This window comes from Hoplias malabaricus, chromosome 7 (assembly GCF_029633855.1).
Source record: "Hoplias malabaricus isolate fHopMal1 chromosome 7, fHopMal1.hap1, whole genome shotgun sequence".
In the NCBI taxonomy this organism is placed as follows: domain Eukaryota; kingdom Metazoa; phylum Chordata; class Actinopteri; order Characiformes; family Erythrinidae; genus Hoplias; species Hoplias malabaricus.
Window position 1 is genome coordinate 11,762,471 of NC_089806.1, and position 12,516 is coordinate 11,774,986.

At 40.3% G+C, this 12,516-nt stretch overlaps 1 protein-coding gene across 1 annotated transcript; it reads left to right on the forward strand.

The window, feature by feature from the left end:
• The first annotated feature begins 1,036 nt into the window (after window positions 1–1,036).
• si:dkey-206f10.1 (adenylate cyclase type 8) lies at window positions 1,037–11,660 on the forward strand. Its single transcript, XM_066677305.1, is given in 19 exon segments — window positions 1,037–1,924; window positions 2,297–2,446; window positions 3,672–3,802; window positions 4,066–4,177; window positions 4,495–4,622; window positions 4,882–5,040; window positions 5,746–5,977; window positions 6,464–6,477; window positions 6,479–6,632; window positions 7,044–7,144; window positions 7,439–7,640; window positions 8,138–8,236; window positions 8,318–8,490; window positions 8,633–8,714; window positions 9,143–9,301; window positions 9,632–9,778; window positions 9,955–10,047; window positions 10,782–10,899; window positions 11,089–11,660. Coding segments are annotated over 19 exon segments (3,597 nt in total). The 3' UTR covers window positions 11,544–11,660.
• Window positions 11,661–12,516: the final 856 nt, after the last annotated feature.

Genomic DNA, 12,516 nt, shown 5'->3' on the forward strand with positions numbered 1-12,516 from the left:
GATCATAGGACAGCAGCCCTGTGCCAGTTGTTTTTAGCTGCTATCTGTGTTAATGAGCTCAGTTCTAAATCTGGCAACTTGGCTCACAGCATCTAATGACATCACACGTGGCTATATTCTATCCTCAGAGGAGTTCAGAGCTGCTGCATTGTTTATAATGACACTGCCACAGAAGTGGGATTGGATAAATCCGTTATGCATCTAATGAAATTGCATACAAGCCGTGTGTCAGACATGATGTTTAAAACCTCAACAAAGGAAAAATAATATAATTTCCATTGCACACTGCAGTCAGACCCAAAATGAGGGCGGAACGTATATGGTTGTTGTCATCTGAACATATCCTTTTTGACATATTTATTGTTTCAACACATAATCCATCCTTTATATTTTGTGAAATCTTAATGAAAACCAGAACAGTGGGAACTTGTTCAGAAAACTTGAAAAGGATGGTTAAGTATTCTTATGTCATCAGTAAATTCCCATTTATTTATTTTTTTAATGCAAGGATTTGTCCAGTGATACTATGTATTGAAGCTTGATTTATGTCTGTCTCTAGTCATTCTCTCAGTTTCCATTCCAAGCTCAACGAATCACTCTCATGTTCAGGCATGGTCGGTTATGTAGAGCACTCTTAATTGTTCATTATTGAAGTGCAAATTGTTTAGAGAATATATTTCTATGTTGTTTCCTTATTCCCACAATGCCAGTATTGGCTGGATGTATTCAGATGGCACTGAAATACAGAGCATTTCTAACCATTCTTTAGCTAACATCTCAGAACATCTTTTTAAAAAATGATAACAATTCTACTAGTTCACAATAAGACATATTCACACATTTTATAATTTTAAATGTTTAAAATATACACTAAGTAGGAAATTTTTTATAGAACTGTGAAAACGTCTGAGAGAATCATTACATTGTGCTCCACTGTCTGTTGCAGATGTGTCCCTCTCATATGTCTGAGAGAGAGACAGATTCTCTGGAGGCATTGTGATGATGATGATGATGATGATGAGACAAGAAAGATGCCATGGTAACTTTCAGTGAGCTGCATGACCTCCACAGGATGCAGATCCCATCTCACCTGGATGTTCCTTTGTCCCCGGGCCTGAGGCGCAAGAAGCTGATGTGGCAGAATGCTGTCAAGCACATCATCAGTCAACGGCAGTTGAGGGAGCAATTTGTTGTGGAGCCAGCTCGGAAGATTTATGTCACTGATGCATACATTGAGGAAATCAACAGGCAGATCCGCAGCAAGGCATCCCGAGGTGTCACCAAACGGCGTTCCTCTGTTGCCCGGGTGCATCCATCCTTTTTTGGGGAACGCAGTTACTCTAATGCTCAAGCTGGCATTTCGGCTGGTTATGCCAGTGATGCTGACTTTTTTGTCCGTTGGGGACGCACAATCCATGGGGTCTATGTGCCAACACTGAGACACACTTTCAAATCCCGGGACCTGGAGAAGCTCTACCATCGGCACTCCTCACACACCAGGCGCACTTCACTAGTTGTCACCAACATCTTAGACGCCACTGCCAAGCTTCACCTGCTGGTCCTGTACCTTGCTGTGGTGCCCGATGGCTCAGACCTCCTACCTGCCTGCCTCACTGCCTTCTTTTTGGCCTTTTCTGTAGTGCTTTGTGTTTTAGTATTCACTTGTAAACGTTCACATTCCCCAGAATGGCTGCATTATGCTGGCATGGCCAGCTGGCTCTCACAGACCATCCAGGTACTTGGTGGACTTGGATATGGCCTGGAGAATGACCCATCCTGGTATGTCTTGTTCACCCTCTTTGCCACATACACTCTCCTACCACTACCCCTGCTGTGGGCCATGGGAGCTGGATCACTCACTGCTGCTCTGCACCTTGTCGTGGAGACAGCACAGAACTTCAATGAAGTGGGACTGCTCAGAAAGGTGATGGACAGCTAGAATGAAGGTTGGATGGATAGTTGTGCTTTCCAACTACAGATATAATGATAAATAATTCATGATCCTGAGTATAGTTTATAGTAGTTGTAGTACTTTGACGCTTCTTACATAATGTGTAATCTTGGGAGATTTTTCTGTGGTCTTGTTGGAGTATGGCCCTTTTGGACCTAGTTTTGTGTTTTGGATTTGACTATTAATTGTCAGGTTCAGTAAGCTTGTATGATCAAGATAATCCCTAAACTCTGCTGGCTCAAATCTTATTAGCCCATATTGTACATCTTTCTTACCCAGCTAATGAAGTAGATTTTAGGGCATTCTCTATGACTGACTTATTATACCATGTTAATCTGTTCTTAGATTCTTGCAAAGACTTTGCTGTACATGAGTATGAATACAGCAGGTCTTTTCATTCATTACCTAACTGACCGGGCTCAGAGACAAGCCTTTCTTGAGACACGTCGCTGTATCCAGGGACGCATGAAGCTGGAAGCAGAAAATTACAGACAGGTAAGGAGGCACAAATGGGTTTATATGGGAGATAGTACTGACATAACAGACTTACACATTATGGACAATATTTGGACACACCTCACTGAATTCAGTGTTTCATTCATACTATATTCCATTGCCACAGGTGTATAAAATCAAGTCTAGTCATGCAGCCTGCCTTTACAAAATGTATATCATTTAGAAAAGCGAACTGGATTCGAGGGGGATACTGTAGTAGGATGCCATCACTGCCAAAATGTTATGAAATGTCTTGCCTCTCAGATATTCAACAAAAAAATGAGTGTTACTATTGAAAGTGGAAGCATTGAGCAACCACAGCAACTCAGCCACAACTTGGCAGACCATATACGGTCACAGTGGGGGTGTTGCCAAATGCTGAGTTGCACAGTGCGTAAGTCACCAATGCTTTGCTGGTTCATGATTTCTGAGTTCCAAACACCCTCTGTCTTTAACATCAGCACCAACATTGTGCACCAGGAGCTTTATGACATGGGCAGCTGCATGCAAACCTTACATCCCCAAGTGTCAGGTGGAGTGGTGTATAATATGCTGCCACGGTACTGCAGTGGAAACGGGTTCTGTGGAGTGATTAATTAAAGTTCTCTACCTAGCAGTCTGATGGACGTGTCTGAATCTGGCAAACAACAGGAGAAGCGTACCTGCTTGACTAAAGTTTGGTGGAGGATGGATTATGCTATTGGGTTGTTTCTCAGGGTTTGGCTTAGGCCCCTTAGTTCCAGTGAAAGTATGCTTCCAACAATCTGGGGATGGCCCTTTTCTGTTCCAACATGACTGTGCCCCAGTGAACCAAGCAGGGTCCATAAGGTCATGTTTGAGTGAATTTGGTGTGGAAGAACTTGATTGGCGGACACAGAGCCCTGACCGCAGCCCATCAAACACCTTTGGGGTGAAGTAGAATGGTGATTGCGAGCCAGGCCCCCCTTATCCAACAATTTCCTCAGACACACTCCATGGTCTATGTGAAAGACTTCCAAGAAGATTGGAAGCTGTTACAGCTGTAAAGGCTGGACCAAAATCATATTAATGCTTTAGAATGAGATGTCAAAAACCTTCTGTAGGTGTAAAACATATGTGTCTGAAACTTTTGTCCATATAGTGTATATATAGATTGAGTCTATGACTGTTTTGAATATGAGATAAAAATGTGATAGATGATATAATAAAAGATATCCTATACAGAAATGTATATTCTGCACAATAGGAGCGCTTGGTGTTGTCTATACTACCTCGCTTTGTTGCCTTGGAGATGATGGCTGATATGACCGCCATGGATAATGAGCTGCTCCCTGAGCAATTCCACAAGATCTACATCCATCATTACACTGATGTCAGGTAGTCAAGTCACCTCTAATAAGTTTTAAAAAATATCTCAAGCAATCACTTAATCCTGGATCAAATGGCACACTGGTCTTTTTCAGATACACTGTCCACTCATTGGTTAAACAGTTGTATATCATAAATAATGTTTATAACAGATGACACATTTTATTGCATAATGTATCAGAGCTTGCTGTGTGTCTCAGTTTAGTTTAATGTTTAATTTCTTTTTCTCTTTGTTCTTTAAATGTTACTTGTGTGTTTTTTTCTGTTCTCAGCATCTTGTTTGCTGATATAAAGGGATTCACTCTATTGTCCATGACTATGTCTGCCCAGGAGTTGGTTCGCACCCTCAATGAGCTCTTCTGTCGATTTGACCGTCTGGCTGATGTGAGATGCTATACATGGTTATACTAACTCACACAATAGAAGGTGGTTAGGGTTATAGTACCTCATGCATTATAGGGGGTGATAAAGACTGGACCAACACATCTAATATAGGAGTGGTTAGATTTATACTGTCATCTAAGATATGCATTATTTGAATATGCGGGAATATGCATATGCGGGAGATGAGAATAAATTTGAGTAGAGTACATGAGCAGAATAAATAAATTGCTAATTTAATCATTCTAGTGAGGAGCCTGTTTTGTCATTATTAATGCTTTTGTGTGTGTGTGTGTGTGTGTGTGTGTGTGTGTGTGTAGGAACACCACTGCATGAGGATAAAGATCCTGGGAGACTGTTACTACTGTGTATCTGGAGTTCCAGAGCCCCAGAGAGCTCACGCTCTGTGCTGTGTGGAGATGGGCCTTGCTATGATTGCCACCATACGGTAAAAATCTGAAACTCATGCACAACAGGGGTAGTTACAATTATACTAATGATACTAACTTGTGTGTTACACCTGAAGTTATATCAGCTCATACATACAAAATCAGGCATCATGTACTTGTTGCATAACTAAGTATGACACTTGATAATATTGTATTGACATTTATGATTATACAAAGAAAAGTGGACATAGACAGAAATTTACATTAGAGTGGTTTTACATTTGATTCAAAATCAACTCTTCTCTCTGTTATTGTTAGATATGTGAGGAAGCAGCTGAATCATGACATGGACATGCGAATTGGGATTCACTCTGGCTCGGTTCTGTGTGGTGTTTTGGGGCTCCAGAAGTGGCAGTTTGATGTGTGGTCCTGGGACGTGGGCGTTGCCAACATGTTAGAAGCAGGGGGCATTCCTGGGTGAGTTTAAAGAAGGAAAACTTACAAGACACAGTGGCTACTGGGTTAAATGGAGGGTCCAGAAGACAGAACTGAAACCTTTGATTACAGAAATATCAGAAACCTGTGCTAACTGCACTCCTCAGCAGCCTGTTCACTTCTGATTCGCCATGAAGAAGTGGAGTGGAGGTTTACAGGTAGACAGGCTGAAGTCTTTAATTAGATCAAATCCCAGTTAGTGAACTGCATAAGAACCTCAACAGTACTTATCCAAGTGTATAAATAGGGTCTAGCTGAAAATGAAGAAGAAGTAACCAGCTTAACAAATCAAAGGTGGAACAACAAAGGCTTAGGCTACACTATATACAGAATAAGGTTAAGAAGAGTCAGATCCATTGAGGTTAATTCTGAAGTAATGGGGTCAAGTAAATAAAGAGAGTATAAGACCAATTTAGTCTGTTTTTGTTTGTTTTCATTCAAAGGGATACATTTACAAATCTTTCTGTTATAAATACATTTTAAATTAGAGCTTTCCACTTCAATTGTCCAACAACACATAGATTTATTGTTTCTATCCAAAACAAAACAAGTCTCAAAAACAGTAAATTTAGTGAGTTTAGAAACAACATACTTATCTTTAAATACAAAAGAGATTTAACATGATTTTAAGGCATTTCTATTAGCCTGTTCATTATTGATTTACATGATCGTTTTCTCTATTGAAAGCCGTATCCACATCTCTCGGGCCACTCTGGACTGTCTGGAGGGTCACTATGAAACTGAGGATGGACGTGGTTATGAACGAAACGAATTTTTGCGAAAACATAACATCGACACTTTCCTCATCTGCCATAAGGAGAAGGAGCAAGACGGAGAGGAGGTGGAGCCTCCAAAGATACGCACTGGACAAGCCTGGAACACAACTTTCCCATTGGGCAATGTGGTCGAGATGAAGTGTGTAAGAACCTGTACTCGATTCTTTCTTAAGATGATACCCCAGCTAATGCTAAACCTAATGAAAGTTGCTTGTGTAGTCTTCAATTTTCAGACTAATCTAAATTTCATTAATTTTATCTCATCTTAGAGCACATTTTATTACTCAAATGTCGCTCTTTAATGTCTCGGGAGACTTGATAGAGATTCTTCTACAATTCTAGGTGAGACAGCATTAAACAAAAAGGAGACATGAGGGTTTAAATCCACCCAGCAAATCTGAGCCCATTGTGAGATTTTACTGAGAACTCACTCACTGAGTTAATCAGTTGTTGTGAGGTTTGAGCTCAGAGAAATAAATATCAGGAAACATGTATGCAGACGTTTTGTACTATTTCTTTTTCTTTTTTTTGCCACATTTCCCACCTTTAGAGCTCAAGGTGCACACAACAGTCCTAAGCAGATCTCAGTGAACAAAGGTGATGATGATGATGGTATTCAGTTCTCACAGATTTTGGCCTCATTCACAGATGCCCAACTCAAGGAACCGGCGTTCCAGCTCTAAGGAGATCAACAAACGCATTGAGCATGCCATAGACCTGCGCAGCAGCGAGAGAATGAGACAGGAGCACATCACCGCAGCCACGCTGGTCTTCAAGGACACACACATCGAGGAGAAGGTATGGAGTCCCCTCTCTGAACTCATAGCAAAACTAGCCAAAAGTTTCAGAAGTGGCATCTTGAATTGAATATTGAATTGTAGAAATATTAAAATAATGCTAATGTACAGACAAATTTATATCCAAGATTTTAACAGTAAAAATACTATGAAATAACAGACTTACAGCCAGTGCTTGGACCCCAAAATACACTGAGACTTATTTCTTCTTATATATAACCTAATGTTGGGACTTCTGGGGTATTGAATCTCCATTGTTCATTTTTAGGCATAATTTAAAAACACAGAATTTCATAATAATAAACAGATACGTCAAAATGCTTCAAAAGACATAATAATTAGATATTTATTGATTCACAATGACAGATGAGAATGTTGAGGTTTTGTTCTGATCATTTTTCTCTTGCTTCAGTTCTCACAAATTAGGGATGAAACCTTTAAGACCAACTTGGTTTGCTCCTTCATTATGTTCCTCTTCCTCATGGCAGTCCAGTCGCTCATCCCTGCCCCAAGGTAAAGAGCCAAGAAAGTCATTTATCAGCTGTATTCACATCCAGAAATACAAAATCCTCTGTATGATTTAATCCAATCACCTGCTTCTCTAATTTATGCGAACTAGAAGCAGAGGTGTTTAGGCATGGATCTGGATTACACCCTGGATTTTTCTTGTTTCAGTCAAAAATCAGTATTCAGAGTGTTCTCTTTATTTATCTTTGTCAGCACTTTACATACATTTCACACACTGTATGACCTCATGAAACTATATATATATATTGCCTTGCTTAATTCTGACCTCTCCCTTTGCAGAGTATACCCTGTTGTGGTGCAGTTCTTTCTGGTGCTGCTAGGCTATGTTCTGTTGCTGGTGATGGCACTGGCGGAGGAGTTTAAATGTTTTCCTTCTGCTCTGCAGCAGCTCTGCTGTTGGATCCATGAAAACAACAACATGCGTAGCCTTCTCACTGTCACCGCCATTGCCATCAACTTTGGCATGGCTTCTATAGACATGGTGAGGACTAGCAAGAGCAATAGACATTATAAAATGTATATAGTAATCTCACTTTTCATCAAATTTTACATGTGAAAGTCATCTGCATGGCACAGTGTCGCAGTCACACAGCTGCAGGGTCCTGGGGGCTGTGGGTTTGAGCCTTGCTCCGGGTGACTATGTGTATGAATTTTGGTGTGTTCTCCCCATGTCCGCATGGGTTTCCTCCCATACACACTCAAAAGTGTCTATAGGTGTGAGTGTATGTCGCCATGTGAAGGACGGGCGCCCCCTCCAGGGTGTATTCCTGCCTTGCACCCAGTGATTCCAGGTAGGCTCTGGACACACGGCGACCCTGAGCTAGATAAGCGGTTACAGACAATGAATGAATGAATGGATGAATGCAAGTCAACCTTTTCATGTGTTCTAAATGTCAAACTGATATCAAAATGGATATTTTACCAACTTGTGGTATTAAGATCTAACATATCATTTTTACATATGTTATTATTGTCTAGGTTTGGTGTAACTTTATAGAAGCAGAAGATGAGGGCAGTGGAAATAACAATGTGGATCTACCCAGCCACAAACCCCTGACCATCTGCACCCATCCTGAGGTGAGCCACACTCCTCAGCCCTAATAATATGCAAATAATAAATTAGTCTCTGTGTTTTTAAACAATGTTCTCTCTGTGTAGTTTTTCGTACTGAGTGGGGTTGTTTCTATGGTAACCTGTGCTGTGTTTCTGCGACTGAGCTCACTGCTGAAGCTCACTGTACTCTTACTGGTGGTTATTGTCTACACCTACTTCATCGAAGTGGCCTTCCATGCACTTTTTGTCAGCCATCAGGAGCAGGAGCAAATGTCTAGGTGTGTCAATATGAAAAAGAGATCTGTGAAGTAATTTAGTGAGTGAGTGAGTGGAGACAATAAATGAATGTTACCCCATATAAGTCCAAAGAGCAGTACTAAATTCCATTCAGTTTGGTAACACTTTGTGTGTCCTCTCTAGAAATCACTACTTAAGGAGAAAAGGCATCTCCATTTTGTTAATGGCCATGTTTGTGGTAGCTGTGTTCTACAATGGACGCCAGGTATGGTTCTGTGCTTAAAAACATGCTCATCATCATTCAGAACCCTCATATTGTCAGATTTGATCCCCAGCTAATGAATCACTCAGTTTAAGTCAAAATGTATCCACTGTCCTTGTAAATGTAATTAATCAGCTAATCAGTCGATTGCCTTTAAATTTGCTTTGGAGCTAAAAGCATAATGTAAATAACAAATCTACAAATTTAAAATTTAATTTCTCCAACATTAAGTCTAAATAATTACTTGCTTACTGTACATGTTCTGTAATGTCAAATAGAATGATAAGCAGTTTGATAGAAATATGTAGGTTATACTGTGACAATATATTTGATGGAAAATGAGAACTGTTATTTTTTCACTTTGCCATTTTTTAAAATTGTGATACATTTTCGTACCTTTCTGTACCCTGTCTGGTCTGACGAATGGTCAGTGGGAAGCAACTGCAAGGCTGGACTTCCTGTGGCGTTTGCAGGCTCAGCAGGAAGTGGAGGACATGCGAGAGCTGAGAGAACACAATGAATGTCTGCTAGACAACATCCTGCCTGCACATGTCACTCGCCACTTTCTGGACAGGAATAAGAACGATGATGTAGGTGGTGCCAGTTCAACATTAAAGACAAGTATTTATGAAGATATTATTTGTGTGTTGATCATGAGTGGACAGGCACACATTCTCAATCCAAACCACATCACAAACATTCACTTTATCCAGTTCAGGGTCATGAGGGGCCTATAGCCCACCTGGAATCATTGAGCCCTGGGGACTGGTCCCACTGGCTTCTGTCAATAATCTGTCCCTGGCTCCCATCATTAATATGTGGCCAGTGTTTATATGTGGTCATATTTCTGCAACCAAGATGAAGTCAATTTAGGCTAATCTTTTAAAATAATTCTGGTTTCTCTAAATCTCTTTGAACAGGAACTCTATGCTCAGTCTTATGATGAAGTTGGGGTGATGTTTGCCACCATCGCTGGCTTCAATGAGTACTATGAGCAGAAAGAGATTAAACACGAAGGAGTGGAATGTCTCAGACTTCTCAACGAGATCATTGCTGACTTTGATGAGGTGAGTACAGCATATGTTCACACTGCATGTCTTTAAGTAGTTTGACACAAGTAAATTCCACTGAACCTAGGGCATCCATGTGTGTGTGTATATTTTTACATTGACTCTGATTCAGTCTTTCTCTCTATTCCTCCTTTTCTCATGCTCTCTGACTTCTGGCACATTCTCTGAAACAGCTGCTGGAAGAGACATACTTTTTTGATATTGAGAAAATCAAAACCATAGGAAGCTGCTACATGGCTGCATCTGGGTTATCACCTGATAAACAGGTTTGTCATTTTAATCAACTTGCTTTAAAATCATTGCATGTTAGCAGGATTGTTTATTTTAAGAAATGTTGAAAGAGATTTGGCGGCCCGGTGGCTCAGCAGTGTCAGTGTCTCACAGCTCCAGGGTCCTGGGTTTGTAGATTTGTGTCTGTGAGGAGTTTGGTGTGTTCTCCCTGTGTCTGAATAGGTATCTTCCTATGGTCCTTATGGTGGGCTCTGGCCCACCACAACCCTGAACTAAATAAGAGGTCACAGACAATAAGTTAATGACTTGTTGAATGAATGTTCTAATATTTTGGGGATATGTTCTTATGATATATTCTTTTTACATGTTTTATGAGGTCGGTCTACTGTTTTGAAAACATTTGGAGTGAGCTGGGCATTCTGCACCCAATATTAAAGACCAAAGCAAGTTTCACATTTGTCATATGCCATTTATATTCTATAGCCAGGATGGCTCTTTCTCTCATTTTGTCATTTAACATTCTACAATAACAAATTCACTTTATGGACAATGTATACAAACATCACCAAACCTACTACTACCTTAACACCAAGTTCATTATCAACATAAAATTCAGATATTCCAAAAAATCCTCGTCTGCAATAAAAACCACGAAAATACAGCTGCAGGAGCTTGTTTTGTTCATTAAAATTTGAACAAATCTTTGTTGCCAATCAGGTTGTTGTTGTTGAGAGTGCTTTAATAGGATGGACATTCAATTTTCCTTTAGACTCGTGGAGGACGTAACTGGCATCACCTGAGTGAACTGGTGCTTTTTGCAATGGCGATGCAGGAGACTCTGAGAAGAATTAAGAAACACACATCCAATAAATTCCAACTCCGTGTGGGTAAGACCTCAATCATTACTTACGTCGCAGTTTAGATTCCTCTGAAAATGAAGCAAGCTATTTCTATGGGAATGAACCAAAAACACAACCTCACAATATTCTGTAAGACACAAGAATATCCCTTTTCTCTAAAGTTAACAAGATGATTTCCTTGAGCTAATGCCAAACTTTTATTAATTCATCGTACAGGTATTGCGCATGGTCCTGTAGTTGCAGGTGTGATTGGAGCCTCTAAACCGCAGTATGATATCTGGGGGATGACGGTGAACCTGGCAAGTCGTATGGACAGCTCAGGTGTCAGTGGGAGAATCCAGGTCCCTGAGCCCACCCAGAAAATTTTGGCAGACTGGGGCTTTGTGCTCGAGCTGCGAGGAGAAATCTTCATCAAGGGAGTGAGTGAGCGCCAGGGCCGTTTACGGACCTACTTCATCAGCAGTAACAGGGGCCAAAGATCCAGAAACGGACATCTGGCAGGAGGACGTGGAACATCCAGCCACAGTGGAGGCAGGAACACACTGGCTTCGGTGGTCTTCAGCCTTCTTCGGGCCATTCAGAAGGAGAAGCAGAGAGGCACCCCTGGCAGATTCACCCTGCCCATTAACAGTGCTAATATAAAAACTCAGACCTTGGCCCAAGTTACTTAACTCAAATGAACCAATGTGGACATGTTGCCTTCAATCTTTAAAGGGAAGTTTAGTCAGCATGCGGCAATGAACTAAAGTCAGAGAAAGTCACTTAATTTATTATTTATTTCCAATCAAATCAGCCAAGGACAAGTGGTTATTGTTCAATGCCATTAAAGAATATAAACTATACAGTCAGAATCTTAATTACTTACTTACTTATCTTCATATTTTTAGTATATAGAGTGTACATATTTTACCAGGGCCAGCAGGGTATATTTTCCCTACCTTAGATGTTGATGACATTATCCTAGTAATCCCAATTATAAATGGATCACTCATAACCTCACTCCACATTGTCAGTGGAAAAGACCTCTTACACTGACACACCCATAGCACTGAGTTGTCTTTTCATGGTATATATATTGAGGCAGCAAGAACATGTTCATATATGTACATGAATGAATGAATAAATTATATAATCACCATAGGGGATTATTGATTACATTATATATAGACAGTTTGGTAATGTACATATATAAACACATTCCTGCTGCCTATGTGTACATAAATATGTTCATATATTTTCATTTTCCAAAGAAAAATGTATCTCCATTTTTATTGATTTTTAGTTTACTACATCTTTTGAACAGAGGAGCTGTCCTTCACACTGTGTGAAAATGTCATGATGAATGAACCAATAGAAACACTAGAAAAATCTTTTTTACATTCACTTCCATTGAAAGCTAAGAAGGTTTTTTCCTTCTCCTATAAAGCAGCTATTTTGGAGATGATTGTTTATTTGGATATCAATCATATGTACATTACCAGACTGTCCATCTCCATCTCCTATCGTCCCAACTGAAGTATAGGCCACTTATGAGAGTCATAAAGGCATCTCAGTCATAAACCTGGTCTATCAATTTGCCACCCGGTTTACTCCAACTTCTTCATGTCAGCCTCTAATTTGCGGCACCAGCTATTTTTTGTCAGC